At 35.4% G+C, this 25,379-nt stretch overlaps 1 protein-coding gene across 1 annotated transcript; it reads left to right on the top strand.

Moving 5' to 3' along the window:
* The first annotated feature begins 956 nt into the window (after window positions 1-956).
* On the top strand, window positions 957-25,135 carry LOC129258439 (protein white-like). Its single transcript, XM_054896712.2, has 18 exons — window positions 957-1,130; window positions 5,598-5,830; window positions 6,549-6,597; window positions 8,789-8,984; window positions 9,517-9,588; window positions 9,969-10,061; window positions 12,120-12,286; window positions 13,059-13,233; window positions 13,981-14,070; window positions 14,853-14,884; window positions 16,372-16,477; window positions 17,251-17,388; window positions 17,886-17,978; window positions 18,964-19,099; window positions 20,699-20,804; window positions 21,201-21,298; window positions 21,524-21,585; window positions 22,044-25,135. The coding sequence occupies exons 2-18, from the start codon at window positions 5,677-5,679 to the stop codon at window positions 22,149-22,151; spliced, it is 1,875 nt and encodes a 624-aa protein (XP_054752687.2). The 5' UTR covers window positions 957-1,130; window positions 5,598-5,676; the 3' UTR covers window positions 22,152-25,135.
* The last annotated feature ends 244 nt before the right edge of the window (window positions 25,136-25,379 follow it).

Here is a 25,379-nt window from a genome sequence, read left to right as displayed (position 1 = left end):
AAAATATTTTAAAGATAAAATGACCTCAGAATACCGCCCCTGTTATTTAGGACGAAAGGGAAATGTTATGATACCCCCCCCCCCAAAAAAAAAAAAGCAAAATCTAATCAGTACATGATTATAATGAATAAATATCTATACTGTCATGAAAGCGATAATATCATTCATTTCATGATAATACCTATATCTTAGTAGTTCGTTGTTTCTCCTGATTCATCCTCTTTTTACTATCTGACGTAGAAGAAATTGACTTTTCAAGTTCAAATCTTATTTTCCGGAATAGATGGTCAGAAATATTATGAAGGTTCCTCCCAAACAGAATCCTTGATACCCCCACCGGTCCGTATACAAGTTGTATTACAACGTTCTCTACACTTTCCCTTCGCACACAGCCATTGATTCGAAAAGTAGGTGAATATAAATATGACATATTATTATAAACAGTTGAAGAGCAGGATGCACTATAAGTAGCGAAGGGTCGGTTTCACGAAAAACCTCTGAAATTTGAATTCTTCACATTCTTCGGCTAACTGATGGAAGAGAGTATAAGGATATGACTACATTCATCCTCCACCACCCCCTCTACCCCCGTCCCCCGAAAAAAAAAGATATACAAAAATAAGAGCATTATTTGTAACACATTTCAGTTATATAATGCTACATAAAACATTATTATTTAAAAAAAAGGAAAAATGGAAGGAGAAAATAAAGGATAGAAGGGAGAAATAGAAGAATGAAAAGATTAACATAACGATTTATGTTTTAAAACATATACAAAGACTTTGCTTGACGGTCGACTTTGAGTGGTTGCCATTAAGCAGCAAAGGAGAAGAAGCATTTATCAACCCGAGTCCCTGCATGTTACTTTTTTTCAAGACCCCCCCCCCCCTGTTATATACACAACTCGTCCGTCAAAACGTAAGTGGGCGATCCCAAAATAATTTGATTTTACAACGAACTTACAAAAGCGAACTCGCAGACAGTGAGGTTCCATCAACCTTCCTCACACGCAACCGGTAAAGAACGTTAATTATTTCAAAGGTGTCCATTGTCAAGATCCGACTGCCTCCTCGTTCCAAACTTTTGTCGTATGAGGCATATCTTCATTCCTGGCTGCCATTCCAATTCAGGTAAGTGATTCTAAAATTAATAGAGGTTTTTTTTATTTCTTGACGTTATTCTTACATATCTCTTTAGTTTACATATCTCTTTCATTTGTATATACATGTGGAGCACTTAATGAACGGTTGCCCCTCTGAAAGCTCTCTGCGAATAGCTGGGGCGGTATTCTGAGGTCATTTTATCTTTAAAATATTTTATTTCATCTCTTAAAATGAAATTGGTATTCTGAGATGACACTTAATCTCTTAGATAAAATTTAAAATTTTATCTCGTGTATAAATTTTATCTTGCGTATCTATGATGATATAGCAGTGGCTGCGTAGACATACCCATCGCGTATCTGGCCATTGCAACGCGGGTGATGTGCTTGAAGAAAAAATAAAATAAACTTAAAAGAGGGTAGGGGCTATTTTATCTCTGCGATGTTGATTTGGTCAATATTCATAGGTGAATTAACTACAAATGTTGACTTGAAAATAAAGAAAAATTATATATGTATTGAGAATAATACCTTAACGTTATTCCTGTACAATCAGGAAGTATTTCATGAGACTTTTCTTGACTAATATTGTCTTTGAAATGATGCCTGAAAAGATGAAATATAGACTTCGAAAAAAGATGAGAGTATTGTCAATTTTTTTTAAGAAATATCTGTAAAGACGCGCAAGCGTATATTGCAAGCGTATTTGAAGTCAATATAAATTGACGCAATCTCACTCCTTTGCCACACCTCCTGGCGGAATGGATTTTCATTGGTTGAGTGATATGAGAGAGCTATAAAAGCGCATTTCTAATTGGATATTGATTAAAAAATAGGTGTCTTACAGAGATGAAATGAAGATAAAATTGTTCTCAGAATACCAATTCGGAGAGATTTTAAGGGTATTTTATCTCACTGATTTTAACGGAGATAAAATATTTTATTTTATCTGAGATAAAATGGATCTCATATCGAAAACTTGTATGCAGTGTACCGGACATGTAAAAACATAGCAGACGACGTTTGCAGACCTCGCGATCATCGTATGACTAGTGGTGCGGAATGTTCCATTGTGGCTTTATGGGGGAAATAGCATTACAGAGGGATAAAATGTATACACAGATAATGTTTCAGCGTTGATTCGCAATATTTTGAGTCAATTTTCATGAATTATCGTTGTTTGAACATTTAAACATCATTATAAAATGAAAGAAATAAGCAAAACTTAATTTTCAGACTTAGCTATGCAGTGGTAAGCTAGGATGCACCCCTCGTATACATAATGGACCCGTCACGAGTGTAGGTTTGCTCTTCGGACAATCACTATCACAAAGAAAATCTCCTCTGATTTGATGATAAAAGTGCCCTATTTCCTTATTAACCAATCTCCATGGTTCTTTCATGAGTATTTGCCTTACAATGTGCCCTTTATTGTAATCTGGGCGGAAATTCATGATACCACCACCCACCTATGTGACGACGGATATAATCCACCCGGGTACTATAAAAATGTCCCCCAAACCCATTATCCCAATACATATTCCTGACTATGGATGGTTTTGAGTGATTTTAATGTAATAAAGTGCCATATTTCCCACCAATTGAATGTTAAAAAAATTATGGTCATCTGATAGAAGAAGTTGTTACCATTCATTTCAGGGGGGCGGAAATTCTATCTGAATCAACGCTTGTCCTTGATACACATTTGTTTGTGAAAAAAGGGTATAATGCAAGGGAATTCTGCGTGTTATAAGGGTGCGCGCGTGCAGCGAGGACCTTCTGTCCGCTAGTTTTCCATATGCAGAATACCACCCCAGGTCTATCAACTACCATTATTTGGTAAAATTATTGCATTGTGTACTGGACAACTGTGAAAAATCTAAATCAATATCCACCATTGTTTGCACAGACTTTTCCAAAGCCTTCGATAGACTTGACCATAATATTCTGATTCGAAAATTAATTGAATTTAACGTAAGACCTTGCATATTTGAGTGGGTACTTAGTTTTTTAGAAAATCGTTCACAATCTGTTAGATATCAGGGAAAATTAAGAAAAAGTATATATTTATTAAGAATAATACCTTAACGTTATTCTTGTACAATCAGGAAGTATTTCATAAGACTTTTCTTGACTAATATTGTCTTTGAAATGATGCCTGAAAAAATGCACTATAGACTTCGAAAAAAAGATGAGAGTATTGTCATTTTTTTTAAAGAAATCTCTGTAAAGACGCGCAAGCGTATTTTGCAAGCGTATTTGAATTCCATAAATTGACGCAATCTCATTCCTTTGCCACACCTCCTGGCGGGATGGATTTTCATTGGTTGAGTGATATGAGAGAGCTATAAAAGCGCATTTCTAATTGGATATTGATTAAAAAATAGGTGTGCCTTACAGAGATAAAATGAAGATAAAATTGTTCTCAGAATACCAATTCGGAGAGATTTTAAGGGTATTTTATCTCACTGATTTTAACGGAGATAAAATATTTTATTTCATCTGAGATTAAATGGATCTCAGAATACCACCCCAGACCCCTCACTGCCTGACCATTTAGTACACAGCTCCTCGTCATCATTTTAAAGGTTACCAAAAAATTTCTGTAGAATCTGATTTTTTGCGCTAATTTCCCTATTTTGAGGGTGCTGAACATGAATCTGCTTGTTGCCAAATTTATAAATGCCGTCTTTGACCGTTGCCATGGCAAAGGATTAATTTATCAAAAATAACATGTTTTCCCATGTAAATGGTAGATAAACACATGATATAAATTAGCCAATTGATTGAATTCAAGATTCCGATTAAATACAAATGAAATTCAAAAATATTTAAGATCATCAAAATAGTTCAAATTGGCCCGTTGCCATGGTAACGGCTCATTTTTCCTCCAGAAAAGTACAAATTTTGATTTAAAGCTGTAGAATCTGATTTTTGTTTCATTTTCCCTGCGTTTAGGGTGTTAAACACTCCGGGAGTGATTTTTGCTAAATGTATAAATACACTCTCATTCCATTGCCATGGCAACCAAATAATACCTAATTTGGTAAAAAAAAATAAATAACATGGTAAAAAAAGATAATGGCGAGAAATACAATAAAAGCGACCTAATCTACATGCGTTGGGGTTTTCCCACTCATTTAGAACAAAAACTACAGTAAGTGTTCTGCAGGAGGTTATTGGAATGATAGGAATTGATGTTGCCTTGACAATGCTTGAATTTAAAGATAAATATCTATATTGCAAATTGGCCGTTGCTATGGTAACAGCTTATTTTTCTCAGAAAAGTATACATTTGATAAAAAAATATTGTAGAATCTGAATTTTCTTTAATTTCCCCTAATTATAGGATGCTAGATCTATACATGTATAGATCTAGCATCCTATAATAAAAAATCACTCCTATGTTTAACACCCTAATCGCAGGGAAAATGAAACAAAACCAGAATCTACAACTTTGAATCAAAATGTTTACTTTTATGGAGGAAAAATAAGCCGTTACCATGGCAACAGGCCAATTGGAACTATTATGATGATCTTGAATATTTTGGAATTTCATTTGTATTTAATTGGAACCTTGAATTCAATCAATTGGCTAATTTATATCATGTTTATCTGCCATTTACATGGGAATACATGTTATTTTTGAGAAATTAATCGGTTGCCATGGCAACGGTCGAAGGCAGATTTATAAATTTGGCAACAAGCATATTCGTATTCAGCACCCTAAAAATAGGGGGATAAGGACCAAAAATTTTACAGAGAATTTTTGGAATTCTTACTACTTGCCGCCTACTAATTGATAAATATTAGGTGAATATGAAGATTATATGACTTTTTTCTACAGGTTATTTAAATAACGGCCAATACGTTACATAAAGAAAATATGTTAATATTTTGTAGGACGTCGCATGCTGAGCTCGCTTGCAGAAATAGAAGTATTTTTTTTAAACGAGGATGTGACAAAGTACTAGTATTGGGTTTATTTGGCGGAATCGGTTTGGACCGGGGGCGGTGGTAAGAAGGGGAGGGGCAGATTTCTCCCATGATTTTTTTTTACGTAGTGGGGTAGAAGAAAATGGGGAAATGGGAAAAGGAGGCGCGATAGCACAGTCGGTATAGGGGGGTTCGGATTCCGATGACCCAGGTTCGATACCCACTTGGTGCGGTAGTGCCCTTTGGTAAGGCATTAATCCTCATTACCAGGTCCCTCGGAGAGGACCTTAAGCCGTCGGTCCTCTGGTAGCTTGCGTACAGGCATTTATGCTCTCTTCGCATTCACGTTAAAAAATCACTACCATTAATACAAGGAAGAAAGAAGATTTAAAAAGAGAATTGACCCCTATATCTCTATAATACCTTTATAATTCAATTGAGGAAAAACTATGACACCTCCTTTTGGTCATCTTATCCCCCCCCCCCCCCCACCCCACCCACTAAAATATCCTGACACCACCCCTGCCTCGGGTTATATTTTTTCCTCACAAAACTGCAGATTTTGACAAGGCTGAGGATTGATGAAGAAAGAGTAAACTCTCAGAATATTTTTCCCTTGGTATTGATGATATAGAAGTATGGATCAAGAAATCAGTTTAAGTGTGATTCCAGCAGATCAAAGGATTACCTTGTCTTGGAGCAATATCAACGTGACCTTTACATCAGGTAGAGGATTGTTGGACAAGGTGAGAGGGCGCCCTCCGCCTCCATCGACACGCATTTTGAAAGAAGGTAAAGGATATAACAAAGGTGTTATTTGTATTTGGGATTTCATGAAAATATAACAGAAAGAAATGTTGAGGTTGAAGTATTTCTGTGAGGGTGGGGGTCTTGATTTCTATTTTCTTTGTCATTACATCCGTTTCATGTAGGAAAAATAGACAACGGAGAAGCACTGTGATGATGGTAATGATTATGAAACATTGTATAATCAATCGGAAAGTGCATTCCCTAATCATGTATCGCAATAAATGTCACATTTTGTTTGACCAAAACATTTATTTCAAAGTGCCATTAATAATGAGTGATTTGAATGGACTATTTGTTCAGAAATCCTCGCATCTGATTGGCTCAAGGATACTGGACAATTGTCCCATTGCATAATAATACAGAGAGGAAGGGGAGGGAGAGAGAGTTAGAGAGACAGACAGATTCAAAGTTATTATGCTCACAACAAAATTGCAGGCATACATGGCATATTGTTGACTGCTATACCTCACTACCCCTCCGACCCTCTCTACCTCTCTCTCACCCTCCCCCCCTCTCTCTCTCTCTCCCCCCTCTCAATCTCTCTCTCCCTCTCTCAATCTATCTGGCTGTCTGCCTTTCTATCTTTCTCTCCTCCCTCCCATTTCCCTCTTTCTCTTCCATCGTTTTTATTTATCTATTTATCTATTTTTCTATTTATTTATTTATTTATGTGTTTATTTATTTATTATTTTCTTTGTAGTATCTGGTGTTGCCAAGCCAGGAAGGCTCATGGCACTAATGGGTGCTAGGTAAGTTTCATAGATCAACTTTATTTGGGATCCATTGTTCAAACCAACAGCAAAAATTTAATGATAAATGTCGGTTTGGTGTTTTAGAAAGTCGTTCGTAAGTTCCGAACGATTTTACGGACGACTGGTGACCCTTTCTTGTGCTTAATGATCACTACGTCCCTGACTTCGCACTTAAGGTCCCAGTCTCCCTGCGTAAAGTATTGCGTTGGTTTGTCATTCTGAAACATGTCCACTGACTCCACTCTGCTCTGCTATCGTACTTTTTAAACAGAAAAATAAGCAAATCATGATCTAGCATGCGTAAGTCTCTAATAAAGACACCTTTGCTCGAGTGACCATGTTCTAGCAGAAGAATCATGTGTATACTTTTTTTCTTAACCGTGTCACTTGACGTATCTCACGGTTGGAAGAATTTAAACTTTGTTCAGTACTTTTATTTGACACGTTGTATATTTAACTACAATTCCACCCCAACCAAATGTTGATTTTAATTAAAAGACAAAAAACCCAACAAGCATAACACTGAAAATTTCATCAAAATCGGATGTAAAATACGAAAGTTATGACATTTTAAAGTTTCGCTTAATTTCACAAAACAGTTATATGCACATCCTTGTCGGTATGCAAATGAGGAGACTGATGACGTCATCCACTCACTATTTCTTTTGTAATTTACTACTTTATAAGAAATATGAAATATTCTAATTGTATCCTCATTATCAAGTGAACAAAGATTAAATCTTCCCTGAACATGTGGAATTAGCATTTAAGATTAACTCTTCCCTGAACATGTGGAATTAGCATTTAAGATAAACTCATCCCTGAACATGTGGAATTAGCATTATTTCAATACGATATGGTTCGGTCAAGTTGGTCCTTATTGTCAAATCTGTAAAAAAAAATGAATGAAAAAATTGTATAACTTACACAATAAAAATACAAAAGAAATAGTCAGTGGGGGGTATCATCAACTGTCTCATTCGCACGTCACTGGGTTGTGCATATACTTGTATTGTGAAAAATAAGCGAAACTTTAAAATGTCAAAACTTTCTTATTTTACATCCGTTTTTGATAAGATTTTCAGCGTTTTGCTAGTTTTATTTTTCTCTATTAATTCAAATCAGCATTTTTGTGGGGTGGACTTGACCTATGAAGGGGATCCGGACTGACCAATACAATCTGTGGCCTCTCGTTGACTGTGTGTCAGAAATAGCTGGTCTTCGATAATTATACCTTTTTAGATAACTATTGAAAATACAGAGAATAAGTCGGCCTATAATTTAATTGTATTGATAAATCTAAATGTTTTGAAAGGGAAAGAGGTACTTGTTTTGCTACTTGGTAACATAATAATTGAGATATGATTATTATTTTCGTTTGTGATCATTCAGATGGGTCTATATAACAAGACTACGCTGCTCAAAATGTTGCGTTATGGGTTAGGAACCAGGCCTCGATTTAAATGTTGATTTGAATAAATAGAGAAAAATCAAACTAGCAAAATGCTGAAAATTAGAAAGTTATGACATTTTAAAGTTTTGCTTATTTTTCACAAAACAGTGATATGCACAACTCAAATGAGACAGTCGATGATGTCCCTCACTCACTATTTCTTTTGTTTTTTTATTGTTTAAATTATACAATATTTCATTTTTTATAGATTTGACAAAAAGGACCAACTTGACTGAATCATATAGTATTAAACAATGCACATTCCACATGTTCAGGGATATAATTAATCGCTGTTTCACTTGACAATGAGGAGAAAAAAAATAGGATATTCCCTATTTTATATAATAAAATACAAAAGAAATAGTGAGTGGATGACGTCATCAGTCTCTTCATTTGCATACCCACCAGGATGTGCACATAACTGTTTTGTGAAATTAAGCAAAACTTTAAAATGTCATAACTTTCTTACTTTACATCCGATTTTGATGAAATTTTCAGTGTTATGCTTGTTGGATTTTTCTCCTTTTATTCAAATAAACTGTTTGTTTGGGTGGACTTGTCCTTTGAATAGTTGAGGAGTGGAGTTCCGAGTTGGTGCAATACAATCCTGCCGGTTCTGCTTTAAAAGGGCTCTCTGGGAGCACAATAATTGTTGACAACTGTCATAGTGATTCGTAGTGATTATTAAACCAGATCTATCCAGTAGTAGGACTTACACGTTTCATTTTCTCCCAGCGGCGCAGGAAAAACCACTTTGCTGAATGTACTGACTAATCGAGGTATCTCTGACCTAGAGGTGACGGGGAATGTACTGCTGAACGGGCAACGCATGAGTGAGCTGGGCCCAGCATTGAATGAACTGATCGGCTATGTTCAGCAAAACGATATTCTCCCACCGACACTGACCGTGAGGGAATACCTGATATTTACGGTAAACATGGTTTCAATTTGATTGAAATTTTATGTAACATTTTTTTTACATTACTAGAATGTTATAGCTGGCCCAAATTGCTTAACGGATTTAGTTTTTTTTTAAGTGAGAAAATCACTTGCATGTGTTTATCTAAAGGCTTTTAGCGGTCTTAAAGATTCAAGTTTGTGTTCATAGTAATTAAAATTCACCGTATTATAATTATATATTCATCTTACACAATCGGAAGAATGAAAGAAGGTTTGTATCAATTAATAACGAAAAACAAGCAATAATGCCGGAATTTGCAAATGAAGTTTGCCCCTGATAAAAGATATTGGTTATGTTGTTATTTCGGTATAATTATACTCCCTCCCCCCCCCCCTCCCTCCGCTCTCCCCCTCTCCCCCCCCCCCTCCCTCTCTCTCTCTCTCTCTCTCTCTCTCTATTCGTCAATATAACAAGCAATATTGATTAAGGTTTAAAGGAGTTGTGAACTAAATTATTTAAATAAAGTCCCAAATTACTTAGTTTTCTGTCTGATCATCTTTAGGGTACGATGACGATGTACAAACGACTCACTTCGGAAGAGATTTACAACAAAGTCGACGAATTACTAACACAGGTACATAGTTATGTTATATAAACAGTAGTCCGATTCAGTAAATTAAAGTAGTTTTGTGCAATGTTATTCCCATAAAAAGAACATTTTTGTGTAAAACAAGGCACATTAGCACGTGTAGAGTTATGTAATTGATATTTCTCTGCGAAAGTTGTCATTTCCATTTTGTGTAGAAATATACTCCCTCCCAACTTTTCAACTTAAGCTGGCGACAATTAGTGTAGGTGTTGGAGACCACAATTGTCATCACCGATTCTATACTTCTTCCATTCTCACTTATCTTATTTACATTTTCTCTAATATATATATATATATATATGCATGTACATCTCGATTATCTCGGGAATAAACATCAACCACTCATCATTGTGTTTTCTTTTTAGTTTTCTATGCTGGATTGTGCTGACAGTTTGATCGATGTGGGAACATTCTGCATATCTGGGAGTGAACGCAAACGGCTTTCTGTTGCCTGCAAGGTTAGGGGTTCGAATCACTTTTGTTGTGAGATGGACTTGACCTTTAAAATTTAGTAAAGATCAAGTAAGATTCATTACACTGAACTCTAATTTTACGATTCCAATCTTACAAAAGTGTGTTTGACCATATTTTGACTGTTTCCGTTGTCCAGATTAGCGCCCCCTCTCGGGAATGTTTTAATCGGTCAATAAATAAAATCAATTATTTTTACTCTAATCTAATACCCCTTTCATATTGCGCTTTTCACCGGCGTACTTCACCGGCGAAGTTCGCCAGCGAAGGGGAAAGTGTCCAGTATGAAAGGTACACAGGAGAACTTCACCGGTGAACTTCGCCGGTGATCTTCTCCACCTCTAGAGGTGGAGAACTTCGCCGGCGAAACTGTTTCACCGGCGAAGTTCGCCGGTGAAAAGGCCAGTATGAAAGCAAACCGGAGAACTTCTCCTCTTTAATGACGTCAGAGGTCAATTTTTTTCTTTCCCGAAGTCCCTTGTACCGAAATTTCCGCGCGCGATAGTTGCAAGCTCAGCTGAATGCTATGGCCAAGTAGATACCCTCGAACATAATTTTTTTTTTACTAACAATGTTTATTAAAAAGCACTTTTTACATGTATAAAATGCGCTAAAATATAAAAACAAGGTGATATTGTTTGTTTTTATCGTAATACTTCCAAAATATGTTATAATTATTTTTTGATACCTTTTTGTAATAGGTAAGAAGTAATGTTTTACAATTTTCTTTCGTTTGTTCTGCAATCGCCTGTTGACTTTCGCCGGGGAAGAAATGTTAGTGCGAAAGGGTACATTTTTTTCTTCGCCGGGGAAGTGAGGAATGCGAGGCGGAGAAGTTCGCCGGTGAAGTTCACCGGTTAAAAATGAAGAGGGCAGTATGAAAGGGGTATTATACCCCTTTCATACTGCCCTCTTCATTTTGATTGCTTGCCTGAAGGTTATGTGAGAATATGCTTAAAAGATGAATATGTACACAATGTTCATTGGGGGGTCGGGGACCTATTTATGTGGTGTGTTTTTTTTTTCACATTATTTATTGTAAAGGTTGCTTTCATAAAATAAAATTTCAGATTCAATTTTTCACACAGTTCGTGTTTTATGATACATTTTTTTTATTTTATCTCAGTTAACTAAAATTTTAACAGTGAATATCATTTAGAATTACCAAAACTTAGTACATTTTTAATATTTCTCCCTTAACAACCAACAACCAAACAATATAATTTATGAAGAGCTCACTTGCAAAAGGGGTTAGGTCCATTTTTCATCAAATTTGATTTGTATGTCTTAATGTATAGATTTTAAGTAGCTCTATAAGATGATACCAAAGAAAAGTTGAAATTCCTATTAAAAGTGAACTAAAATGGCAAAGAAAAATCTTCTTTTTTTTTAAAGGGGTTAGGTCCATTTCAGTTTAGTTGCAAAATCTTAAAAATATGAAGACTGGTAGATTTCTCTTATACCCAATTTTATGTTCTCATGGTAGGGTATCATGATATTTAGTTTAGCATACGAATATTGCAATATGGGAGAATTAAAAAAATGATTTTCTTGGAGTGGACCTAACCCCTTTTGCAACTAAACTCTTTTGAAGAACTCATTTGTCAAAAGGGGTTAGGTCCATCAGTTTTCAAAAATTTCATTGTTTTTTGTTTCTAAACCTCTAAATTTTTAGTCACTCTGATGATACGAAAGACAATTTGAGATTCAAATGAAAACGTGAATGAAAAGGGCAAAGAAAAATCACTTTTTTAATCAAAAGAGATTGGATTCATTTCAGTTAAGTTGAAAAGGGGGTTAGGTCCACAATGATAATTTTTTTTTTAATATACAGAAAAAAATTGAAGACAGGTAGATTTCTTTTATACCCAATTTTATGTTCACATGATGGGTAGTACATCATGACAATTTAGTTTCTCATGAGAATATTGCAATAAGTGAGAATAAAAACCATGGTTTTTCTCGGAATGGTCCAAAGTGGACCTAACCCCTTTTGCAACTAAACTCTTCATATGTGTAAACCGTTATCCAACTAATTTCCATAGCTATTTGGTGAGAGACGATTGTTATTTCTTGATGAACCGACTACTGGTCTTGATTCCTACGTGGCCCAACTTCTCATTGGAAACCTACATTCTCTGGCCGACCTCGGGTACAACATTGTCTGCACTATTCACCAGCCATCATCACAAGTCTTCAATATGTTTGATCAGTGAGTATAGGTACCCTTAAACAGCTATTTGTCGGTGTATGGACCCTTACGAAAAAATAGCAAGAGTAGAAAATAGATAAAGAAAGAAATAAAAAAGAAAACGGCTATTGCACTTTATATAAATGGAAATGTTCAAAATTATCCTCAATACCTTCACATTTTAAGAATGCTCTTGCGAAAAGGCCCTTTTTATTTTGTCGAGTTGAATTTCATTTTGTTGAATAGTATTTTATGGACTAAAAATTGTGGAACTTTATAATTTTAATATCTATGTATGTTTATGATACCCTAAATGGAAGAAATTGTTAGGGTCAATTATGATTTTTTTTTTTTTTTGTTGAATATTTTGTGTAATTTGTTAACTGACTTCATCAATTGACATTGTCACACAAAGGTTTATAAATGATTTTTTTTCTTGCAAATATCATGCCTGAAAAGTAGGTTTGCCGAGTCAAAGAGATATATTGCTTGTATCGAAAGAATGATTCCCTGCCGGCTGCCATACTTGGAGAAGGCTCATTTCAATGGCGAGTTTGGATGCAGAACTTGGAATTTAACAACCGTTAGAAGAATTAAGACTTGGAGAAAAAAATAATAGATGGAAAGAAAAACGCAGGACAGACTATATACAACAAAAGAACAAGACGATGTTTTGAAGAAGAAGAAATTTTGGCATTTACTGTCATTTCCAGGAGCATGTTTAAAAATCAATTCAGCATATTTTAATTAATACTTTTTCATCCCACTCTTTTTTGTATAATTCTATATACAGACTATTCCTTTTGGCAGACGGACGCTGTGTTTATTTCGGTGAACGCGAAGAAGCTGTCCCCTATTTCTCGGTGTTGGGATATACGTGCCCGGACACCTTTTCCCCGGCGGACTATTTGATAGACCTCTTGGCTATCAAACCAGGGAAGGAATGTACTTGCCTCGATAGGGTGGAGGTAAAGAACAACAAGGAGATCAATACTTTCATTTCAAAAATACGTTATATGGCAGGGGCATCTACATTCTCGTTTCATATAAAAGAGAGGTCTGTTCCACTTTCCTTTACTAATACCCCCATTATTCAAATGTGGGGGGGGGATACGTCACATTTAGGTATCTTGCCGAGCACCAATACACCCTGGTGCCACCCCTGGTATAGGTTAGTGATAGAAAATGTGATTGTTTAAACCGTGTGAGAGTCGGGAACCAGGGGGTATTGGTGTACCATTGTAAGGGGTGCCTCCCTCGATTATTGGTAAGGTTAGGACGCCCCTCTCACACTTACACTGAAATTGTCAATGTGGCCCATACCTTACGTGATTTCCGTCGAAAATTACGTGTGATCATTATTTTCCAAGGAAATCATGAAGAAATGGCATTACAGGTTTTATTTCGAATTTTCTGCTCTTTTTTTAAATCATTCCCAAGCATTGATTATTTCCTTTATCCATGTTTTTGTTTAATTGTTATTTATTTGTTTTATATTACTTTGTGATATTACGTGATTTTATTTGTTGTTTCCAATTGATTAAAGATATGTAGATTACTAAGCCAAGGGATGATACAACAAATCTACCATCTTATCTGTTTATACAGAATCTGTCGTAACCTGAAAATACAAAACCCATCACATCCCTTCCAAAATATTGTTTGGATCATTTTTCCTCTCTTTTTCTTTTTTTTCTCTTTGTGGGGTTTTGCAGAGCATAGCTAATGCCTTCTCGAAGAGTAAAATGGCTACGACTATACACGACTTGCTGTGTGAGGAGTATGAACGCGTTGGCGATGATGAGGTAAGATGAGAAAATAATAACATGATATATTTTTATTAGTATTAGAATGAGACGTGAACGACGACGACCATATGTGGACCGGGATGAAAATGTTGGTGGCGATGATGATGGTGGTGGTGGTGGTGATGATGGTGATGATGATGATGATGATGATGACGATGATTATCGTGATAACGATGATTAAAATGGGGGAGTATATAGGCGTCGCCTTATTTGATTTCTCGAGAAGTGAAAACTTATAGCTTCGCTATCCATCAAAAATAAAATCAAGAAGATTTCGTAGCCCAGTAAGTCTATCACGTCTATTTTACGTGTTTTCATCATGTTCATGATAATGTGAAATGTATGAAAAGATGAAAAGTAGTAATTTTAAACAAACAACTTTTTGTGAAATGCCATTTTCCAAATATAGTTTGGGACAGGGAGAACCAAATGCTAAGTTATGTCTTCGTATTGCAAACTGATGCCGTGTCCGTAGTTCATGATTAAATTGCTGTATACACTGGATTTACATTTGCATTTGCGACTTCACGTTCTAAAGGGGGTTTCACACTGGGATCTGCATAGAGTTGCGTAGAGACTACGCAACACTACGCGGTCATTCGTTTTGCCTACGCAATTATACGCAACCCTACGCAGATTCCGGTGTGAAAGCACCTTCAGAATTCAAAAATCCCTTTTCCAACTGAAAAGAAAAAAACAGTGATTAAAACTCCACGTAGGATATTATTTCGCATAACATGAAAGATATATTCTATTCGATTGACTTTTTTTACACACAGGGCATTCATCTTGATAGCAGTGTTTCAAAAAGGTAAGATGATCCATGTCATTTCAAATTTATGGTGAAGTATTATAGTGCATGGTTATGTAAAAATGGTTAAGTGGTACTCGGGGTGGTACTTGATACTTGATACCACGTAAAGTCGCTCGTCGATGTTAAAGCAACAGGTTCCAGCACTACAACCTTTATATTGGAGTGTTTGATATACTTTTTCATTGTTCTTATTGTATGTTCATGTTGTAGTATTTGTTGTTGCTTTACTGTAGTGTTTGTTTGTTGCCTTGTTGAAAAGATTCCAATTTGATTCAGAATAACATCAACCACTCGCGTACAGAGGGGGGGCTAGGCCAAAAGTTTCACAACCAAGAAAAAAATGAAAAAAGGAGAGGGAAAAGGACGAAATATGAAATAAATTTCTGAAGATATATATATATATATGTCAAAATCACAATATTATATTTTTGTATCAGGACGTTCAGATATTTTTGCTCGCTCGCAGATTATAGTACTTTTGTTCCATGGCCACCTTCAAAATTTTGGGCTCATACTGACATCAACTAGGAGTCAACTCTATTCCGAGTTAATGTGTCTCAAATTTGCTTTGAGTGACATAATCTGGGAATTGACCCAGGTCCGTGAAGTTAGCTACTTATTCCCTTTTCCTCATTCCTTATTCAAAATGTGAAGTAAGCTATTTTTTAATTTTCCTTATTCCTTATTCAAAATATACTTTTCCTTATTCAAAATGCACTTTTCCTTATTCAAAATCCCTCTGCACATACAATTGGAAAACAATTTGCTTTGACTCATATAGTAGAGTTGATCCTTGCTTAGTATACGCCATTTCCAAATTAAATTTGACTCCGCTTTACACTGCAAAAACTCTGGTGTTGATTTAACACCAGCCCGGAATCTATATATGTCTACACCAGAGAAGTGTTAAACAACACCAGTTCCGTTTTGGTCTACAACCAGATAGGTGTTTATACAACACCAACATGACCAATTAGTATTAAAACAGCATCGGTTTGATTCCAAACTGGTGTTGTTTAACACTTCTCTGGTGTGTACATATATAGATTCCGGGCTGGTGTTAAATCAACACCGGAGTTTTTGCAGTGTATTTATGAGAGAGCATCTCGCATCCAGGGAGCACAGAGGGCGTATACGACCATGATGACTCCATGGAAATAACTGTTTTAGCAGTTTGGTGGCATTGCTCTGGCTTAGACATAAGGGTGGCATCACGGGGAATGGGGCGTGTCGATGGGGGATGGCCATCCGCCCCCCCCCACCCCCCCCCCCCCCCGATTATTTTTGGTAGTCAAAATGGAGGGACAAGATAAGTAAAGAAAAAAGAAAGAAAACGGAAGACACGTATAGCAAGAGAGACCCGAGTACTTAATCTCTTTAACATGTTTATTACTGGTATCTGAAATTGAAGAACAACTGCCCCCCCCCCCCTCTTTGAAAATGCATTGGCGATCCTTATATCGAATGCCTTTATTCTTTTACAGCAAACAGGCACCAAGGATAACTCAGTTTATCTATCTCTTTTGGAGGTGTTCGATTGGTCTGTGGCGGTATCCACTCCTCATTCTCCTTCGTTTCTTGCTAATTACAGTGAGTTGATCTCTCATTGGATTATTTCCCAGATATATTTCCATTGCATTCTGTACTATGTAGGGGAACGGACTAAAACGAATGTTCCTACCAGAGGCGGATCCAGATGGGGGCACATCCGGCAAATATCTTGCATACGCAAGTTTATTGCTTGTCAAAATTTCCCGTGACATAAATCGCCATCAAGACATTTTTTCCAACAAAAAATCCTCCCCCTTGAAAAATACTGGATCCGCCCCTGGTTCCTATTGTAGTTTCATTACAATTTTTGGTTATTGTCAAGAAACGCGAACATACCTTCCGATGTAACTCCTTCTATTAAAGTAAAGAGAGGGTCCGATTTAATATCACGTTGAGATTAGTGAATGCAAAAATATGAGAGATATGGATTGAATACGGTTCCATCAAAGAAAAATAAAAAGTTTTAATTTCCAAACTATTGATTTAAAAAGTAGATTTTTATTTACAAACTATTCATTTTGTGACGTCATGAGATGTCACCGTTAGGTTTGCCTTCTCGAGATTACACATGCAAATTTTCCCTTAAAAAAATAAAGTTTAACAAAAAATGACTGTAACATGTTAAAAAGGCCGACCAAGACCACACTTGCATATTTTTTTCTGAAAAATATTACCTAATATATATAATACTGCCTCCTCTCTTTTTCTATATCCCTCCCTCTACTTCTCTGTCTTTCTGTCTGTCTATCTATCCCTCTGTTTCGTTTTCTTGTATTTTAATTTACCTATGTTGCTTTATCATATTCTTTCAGTGCGCATGCGTGCTACTGATGGTGATATACGTGCATCCCGATGACACCTACACAGAGTCACGTGCTAATGGCATCCAGGGATTGCTATTCTTCATGTCATCATTTTTCATCATATTCAACTCTCTTCTCATACTTTCCGTAAGTATATAATAATAATGATATATAACAAAAAGTATAAAATTTCAAAATATAATTTAAGATTTAAAACAATATCGCCCTGGGTTTTTTTTCAGTGGATTTTTTTTCGTGAAAGGGAAAGTGGACGTCATTTGTAAAATTCATAACGTTCATTTTTTGATTAAATAAAAGGCCTAAATACAGAAGTACATAAAAATGATATGAATAAAATTGTTCTTTGATTTAATTCAATTGGTAAGTACTTTAATGTTTTAATTTCACTGCGTTCCGGTAAAAAACATTATTTTAAAGATAATGGTGATATGTTAGTGCATGAATATTATGCCACTGCTTACTATCATCCCGACAAAGAGGCATTTAGTTGTTTTTTACGCAAAAAGTTAGTTTATTTTCTCTTCCTCTCTCTCTATACGGATGTTGCTTTTGTATTATTTTCATTTCTCATGTATTGTTTCATCGTTTAAATGTATTTCATAAAAACTTATGACCTGCTTTAGGTGCTACCCAGCGATCTGCCATTGATTGTACGAGAGCACAGGGACGGACTATACCATCTCAGTTCATATTATATTACCACTTTCCTCGTACAGGTAAAGCATAGTCATTAAAAATTTAATCAATGCGGGAATATGAACATTTAAAAAGTATATTGGGTAAAATTTTAAACAGCACGAGGGTAATTATGTGTCGAACCAATTTGGGGCAGTATTTTACCCAATGCGGGAAGCATATTGTCCAGTAAGGTTAAAAAATAAGCAGCAATTACTTTAGAATTGGAAAAAAATTCATCATACTGGATACATAAAAATACCCGATGTTGGTTAGACACATAATTACCCTAATGGAACATTTTTACCCAATACGTTTTAGAGTGTAAGGGGAAATAATCAGGTCGATATTCCTCATCTCCATGATTAACTTTAAATTTGCTATCGGATAATATTTTTAAACAATTTTTTTAAGAACAAGATGCACTTAAATTCTTAGGAACCAAGAAAGGGCAATTTATTTATCTTTCACCAATGTTATATAAGTATCCGGCAATTAAAGATCAACTTTCCTTAATATCATGGTGGAATAATACAATGTATTATATTTTCTGATATTATAAAAGTATCATATAAATGGGCAGAGACGGCAGGCGCCAATGAGGGTAGGGCGCAATCGATCATAATTCTTCCAAGTAGTGGAGAGAAAATGGGAGAAGTCTGAAAAGACTGAAAAGCCTTTAAACATAATTTAAAAAATATAAAAAAAGGGACATGTGGGAAAAAATCGATTCCTAGCCCGTATTATAATGACGAAAATCATTTCAAACTGCAGAGTTCACTTTTCATCTTGTTGATTACTGATATACCAGTCTATCCTGTTTTTTTAACAAAAATATCAACCAATCATTTGAAACCGATAAAAAATACATATTAAATTATTAAATATTAAATAAGTATTAAATAAATATCGTACATATTCAGTACTTGAAACTCGAGATAATCATGATCATGCTTTTTTTTTAATTTCAGAACAATAAGCAAGTTACATATTTATTACGATTATCATTCAACTTCCATTTATCAGAGTATTATAGGATCGTGCTTCATGATTGCGTCGACGTGCGCAGTCTACTTCGTCGTCGGTCTCAAAAAAGATCCTCAAACTTTTTTCAGCGCCATGGGTATCCTCATCATCGTCTTCCTCATCAACGTCGGTTTCGGTAAGTGTTGTTCAAAAGCATTTGTACCTAAACTGTACGATTGCCATACACGGACATGTATGTTATTGATTACATGGAAAGTGTTTTATCCCGAATCGTTTAACACAGGCCGTATTGTTATATTATTCATGAACATAGTTTGTTTTACCAAGTAAATGTAATTATTCATTCTGAATAAAAAGATAAAGCAGCTTCTAGCATGTTTCTAAGCAATGCACGTTAACATGGCTACCATCAGGCGCCCAAGCATTTAGTTAATTAATTCCTTCCTACTGCGTACCCATTGATTTCACCTGGGGGAAGTGTGGCAAAAGTACTTGCTGTCTTGCCAAAGGGCGCCAGCTAGTGTTGCATTTGGGATGCCCTTTCCAGAACAATCATCTATCATGTATTTGTATGCATAATGATTTATTACTTGACAAAGATTTTATGAAATTGTGTAGGACTTACTAATAGGTTGATAGGTGACAAATCGGAATTAATGTATTCATATAATCGTCGCCATTTGGTCTCGACGTCCCATGGGATTTACTTCGCCGAAGCCCTACTCATGAAAGTGACTGGCGCGTTTCAAGGCACACACCACTAACTATTTCCCCACAGACTCATGTGTTAAAAATGAGATTGGAAAAAAAATCGTCAAAAATAAGTCTTAATAATGACGTCATCCACACCTTTATCATTTGGTAGTTCATTGAATATCCTTCAAACGCTAAAGATATGAAAAGGTGTTTTTCAACATTTTTCGGGCTACAGGGGCTCAAACCAAGACTAAATGCAAACTTGGTTGCAGTCACAGTGCTCACAGCGTTTCTTGGGCAACTAATTAAGTTCCCATAAAACCCAGCATTGACAAATTACTGCTCTCTTATGTGACTGAACAGATCCATTAGTAAACCCTCTCTATGCCCATATGAAAAAAATTGTTCAGATATGCACCGTTGATTTTATGGTACGGGTCTAAAGGGGATTCCCGAAATTGCTGGATCCTATTAGTGGTGTGCGCCCTGGCGTATAATCTGGAGAGATTAAAGAGCGCCATCATATTCAACTACTACTACTACGGACACGTGAATTTTTACTTGGTTTTTTTTTTTTTGCATTAGGTAGGTTAAAATTTCAAAATCACTATGGAATTGCCAAATTGATATTCATTTTGTTACTCAAAATTCGCTGAAATATTTTGTTTATTAGGTCTCCCTTTATAGACGGCCTCATGAGTTTTAAACAGGCGATACAAAACTTCCTTCAAACTATAGCAGCACAAGAGTCGTCATTCTAAAATCTCATTGTTTTGGCGCTCCATACACTGTAAATTTGATATTCATATAGCGTGATAAAACATTTTCCATGTAATGAACAAGATGCGTGTATGTTGGGTCAACATTCAATAATGCTATTTGCTCTTTTTTGCTAGCCTCTCATTCTCATAAATATGCTCTTTGTATGTTGTGATAATGTATTCCTTATGTATCTTATGTATGTTTTTGCATGTTCTTTATTGAGAATGTAAATAATTTGAGTTGAATTGAAATATATTTCTATTTTATTTTGTTTCTATACCCCCACCACAACCTAATCATGCTAATATAATCGTAGCCGCCTTGGTGTCAGCTATCTATGAAACGGCTGGGAATACAGTCTCGCAGTCGATACCCCTCGTCTTCCTCTCGAACGTTCTCGGGGGTTACTTTTGTCTCCTCGGGTACGTAGTTTTTGTTGTTGATGTTGTTGTTGTTGTTGTTGTTGTTGTTGTTGTTGTTGTTGTTTTGTTTATATAGCTGTTGTTTTTATTGTTATTTACTTCTAACAAACAGAAATTGGTGTTTTGATTAGTTTGTTTGTTAAAGGAACGGTGAAAATTTAACTCGATTAATTCATTAGTGGTCTGGTAATATAGAAATTGACTGTTTTCTCGAGGATTGGGCCCCTCACACTAGAGTCCCAATGGTACCTCCAAATTAACCAGCTGCCAGTAGGGCCTACAATCAAGTAGAACATTTCGAAATTTATGCAAACTGAAATAAAAATAACTGCCATGACGTATTCTTTTTTTAATGTGGGTTTTCTTTTCCACTCTTTGGTGATTGTTATGTTTCAGGTCTATTCCACATTTTCTGAACCCACTATTGTACATCAACTGGTTGCCATGGGGATATGAGATGTTATCAATCAACCAATGGCGAGGGGTTGAACTTGGTGAGATTTTGAATATCCTTTGAACTTGTTCAGGAGCATAATTATTGATCACCGTGATATGATGGCACTCTGACAAAAAAATGGTTTCGAGTCATCATGGTCATATTTTTAATGAAAAAAAGGATGGATGGTTAAATGAATAGATCGGAATTGCTTGTACGAATAAATGATTGAACAATTAAATGAATGTAAATGGATTAATGACTGATGTTTTTTCTCCTACAGAATGTACTAACACTTCATGTTTGACGGGTGATGATGTGCTATACAGATGGGGACTTGACAAGGTAAACAAATCCCCCAAACGTTGCCCCCACCCCCTCTCTCTCCATCTTTAACATTTTCTACCGCTCTCTCGCTGACAGTCCTCGAGGCCAAGTCCAGGGGTTGCTAGCCTCTTGTCGAGGCCCTGTCGGCTGCTTCCCGAGCGCGAAGCGAGGGATATAGCGAAGCAGAGCGCAGCGAGCCAGGTCTAATGCGCTTCGCGAATTAGGAAATCCCTCGCTTCGCTCGGGAAGCAGCCGCCAGGGCCTCGACAAGAGGCTAAGGGTTGCGGAATCGGGGAGGGGGCACCCCCAACCTTTCTCCGTAACCATGTACAAAAAAATTGAAAATTGCCATGAACTTTGGATTGACAAAAAATTATTTGAAGAAATTAAATAGGATGCATAGTTAAGATAACTCTAAATCTTATATTCCCTTTTATATTGTGTATTTCTTATTTGTTTTATGTTTGTCTTTTCAGAATGCCTTCGAAAAGGACTTCATTCTCATCATGTTTCAACTCGCTGGATATCACGTTGTTGCCTTTATCATTCTTTCCCTAAAGATGAGATTCAAGTGGTCTGGTTGAAATGATTAAAGATACTTAAATTAGTGCAATAAAATCATCTGGTAATATATCAAATTGGACAGGGGTAAAACTTGCTTAATCAACTCGTCACTGTGCTTCTAGGGTCTTATTCTTATATTATAAACATAACTTTTATTATATTTATATTCTTAATGACAAACTGATTTTGTATGATTTTTTTTAATATGAAATGGAAGAGGATAAATGTTCATAACATTTACGACTCAGCTCTTTTTTACGTCGAAATCTTTCCGAGTGATGCTATGCTATTGGCAGTATTACCATCTTGATATTTACTTTAAATCCAACTTTAAGTTAGCTTATTTGTTATTGGAATACCTGTGATTATTTAAGTATATCATTACTTAAAGACGGAATATATTTGTTATTGTTAATTATTTCCTACAATGTGTATTAGGAGAAACTAATGTTATTATAAATGCACCTTTTTTACTTGTTTGCATTTAAAAAGCGCCACCTTCCCCATAAAATGCGAGGTGAATTGTATAAATAGTTATTAAAGGGGTACTCCGGGCTGAGAACAATGTGCTTTTTTAACAGAATTGTTGATAAACTAAACTCAGATAAACAATACATTGAAAATTCTATAAATATTGGACAAGGGATAAGAAAATTCTGAAATTTTCAAGTTTTACATTATTAATATTCTTTCGAAATGCCATAATTATGTGAATATTGTATATGATTATTTCGATCTGTCTAATAAAACATACAACGTTTTGCATTATTTCGGAAAACATTTATATGCATGTCTTCATGAATATGCAATGAGCAAGCTGATGATGTATTTATTCTTTTTTTATTATATTTACTAAATTTTTGTCCGTCAAGATTGAAAAAAAGGGGTTAAGGACGTTCCACAGTTATATTTGTGCGCATTATGATCTGCGCATAGTTTACACTCTGCGCGCTGACGTCACAATGGATGAACAGGTATTAATTAGCTGCGGGTATGAGCTGATTTTTCTCGTCTTCTGCACTTTAACTGCAGATCCGATGCGTTATTTCATGAAGCTAAAAAATTGAATTATTCCATGGACCATTCAAAAAAATATTCTCTACAATTTCAAAATACTTTACTCTGCAGTGCTGCCAAGAATCACGAATATTAGCCCGAGTTTGAATAAATGGTAGAGTGGTTTTGATTTTTTCTTCACATAGATACTAAGCATTCGGCCCATTTTTGGTGTTTTAAAAAGCACATTTGCTATAATAAAAATGCTGATAGTTTAAAAACAAGCACATGAACCCCTATTTTTTAATGTTTCTACCTCTTAGGTATACGTTCCTCTACAACTCTGCAAATTTTGGTGAAAATGACATGGATTTTGAATAAAGTGCAGCATTTATTGTACGTTTGAATTTTGTTACTGAAATTTTACATTTTTCAGATTGGGATTTTGTTATCTTTTACGCCATTTTTAAGAACTGACAGTGCTGTTAAACTTAAAATTGCAAACAAATAGCACTATTAATAGATTCTCTATTCTAACGATACAATTATTAACTCTCTTGCGAAATTTGATGACTTTTTCATGTATTTTGAATGAGTAATGGAGGTTTAAACTCATTGTAGTAATCTTGGGCGGTCTAAAAATGCCAAATTCTTTTGAATGCGCAATTCTTAAGAACATCAATTTGGGTGAACTTTGAAGCTCTATAGCAAAAAATCAAGCACATGGACCTATGTTAATTTTTGCATATTTCGAATATTAAGGTTCTAAAGTATCTATGTGCAAAGTTTGGTGAAAATGACATGGATTTCACTTTAACTGTGGAACGTCCTTAACCAATTTTAACGTTAACCAATTTTATCCACTTCAATTACCCAAGGTTCTAATTCTTACATATATGTTATCCAGGATCACATTCTTGCTTTCTTCATGTTCTTGGCTATTTCGAATGGAATCATAGGTCTATACACTGTGCAATGTAAAACTCTTTCAGTCTCTTTACCACAGAAAAAAAATTATTCTTATTACTTGTCAAATCATTCGAAATGCTTTTATAATGTAAACTCGAAAAAAATAAACACCATAATGAAATTTACACCGCATAAGCTATTTGAATATCAAGTACCCACTCACTTATGATTTGTGTACGAATGCAACGGATGTGGCGTCGCCGGCGATTTAGATCATGCACTATTCGGATACGCGTATCGATCCAACTTGAAAACGCCTTATTCGCTCGTGTGCAATTCACACGTGATGGTCATGCCCTGGCCAGAACGGGGAGAAGACCCGGTAATATGCAAATCAAACGATTTTGAAAAATAGCCAAAATAGGCCTAAATGTATTTATGCATAATCTAGATGATCAAGAAAACTTACTCTTTCTGCCAGGAAATAATGACGTCACAAATACAATATGTTTGATTTGGGGACTCCACACTTCAAGAAAACAGCACAAACTGACAAGGCGCATGAATCCATAACCTTCAACAATGGTATGTGATACGTCACCGGTCACCGCTATACCAAGGGAATTCATTTGAATAACAAAAGTGTGACAGTGCGACCAATGACACGCATGTGTAAACAAAATTCTGAGAGACTAAATTATAAATTTTGCAAAAAATGTTCATTATTTCTATCTCTATTGTTATTTTAATCGCTTAGCAAACAATTTTTCATAAATTTTCATTAAATGTTTAGTTTTCGACTTTTCTTTTTACCATATCTAGGATACAATAAATGAACTATTTAAGACAATTGACTTTTATTTCGCTCAGTAATAGTTTTCAGAAAAAAAGTGCATGGTATCCAAAACTCAGCTACCCCACACACAAAATTTGATTGGGTGAATGAGCTTAACTCACTCAATAGGCTTATCGGCATAGGTATGGCTAATTTATTATTGGAACTGTGCTGCAATTATAAGAATTTTCTTTATGATATTGTTTATCAAAATTTTATCACGGTTCAAGAAATAAAGATGAAATGATTTATGATGAAAGCACGTATATTTTCGTTGTTGTTATAAAATTTGTTTGACAAATATGACAAAGGGTGATTTATGCAAAAGGGATCATAATCGCTTTAAGATTTGATTAATTAAGGGATAAACTATATTTATGCAATATTTTTCTGCACATTGTGCATCGCGTAAACCTATGTATTTTTAGGAATGGCCGTCAAAATTATTACATTTCCCCTCCTGCCCCTCTGCCCAATCTTAGCAATTATTATTTATTATAGTTTGTTT

Source organism: Lytechinus pictus, chromosome 4 (genome assembly GCF_037042905.1).
Source record: "Lytechinus pictus isolate F3 Inbred chromosome 4, Lp3.0, whole genome shotgun sequence".
Lineage (NCBI taxonomy): Eukaryota > Metazoa > Echinodermata > Echinoidea > Temnopleuroida > Toxopneustidae > Lytechinus > Lytechinus pictus.
Note: the sequence above shows the minus strand (reverse complement) of the source record. Positions and strands in the feature narration are given on the sequence as shown.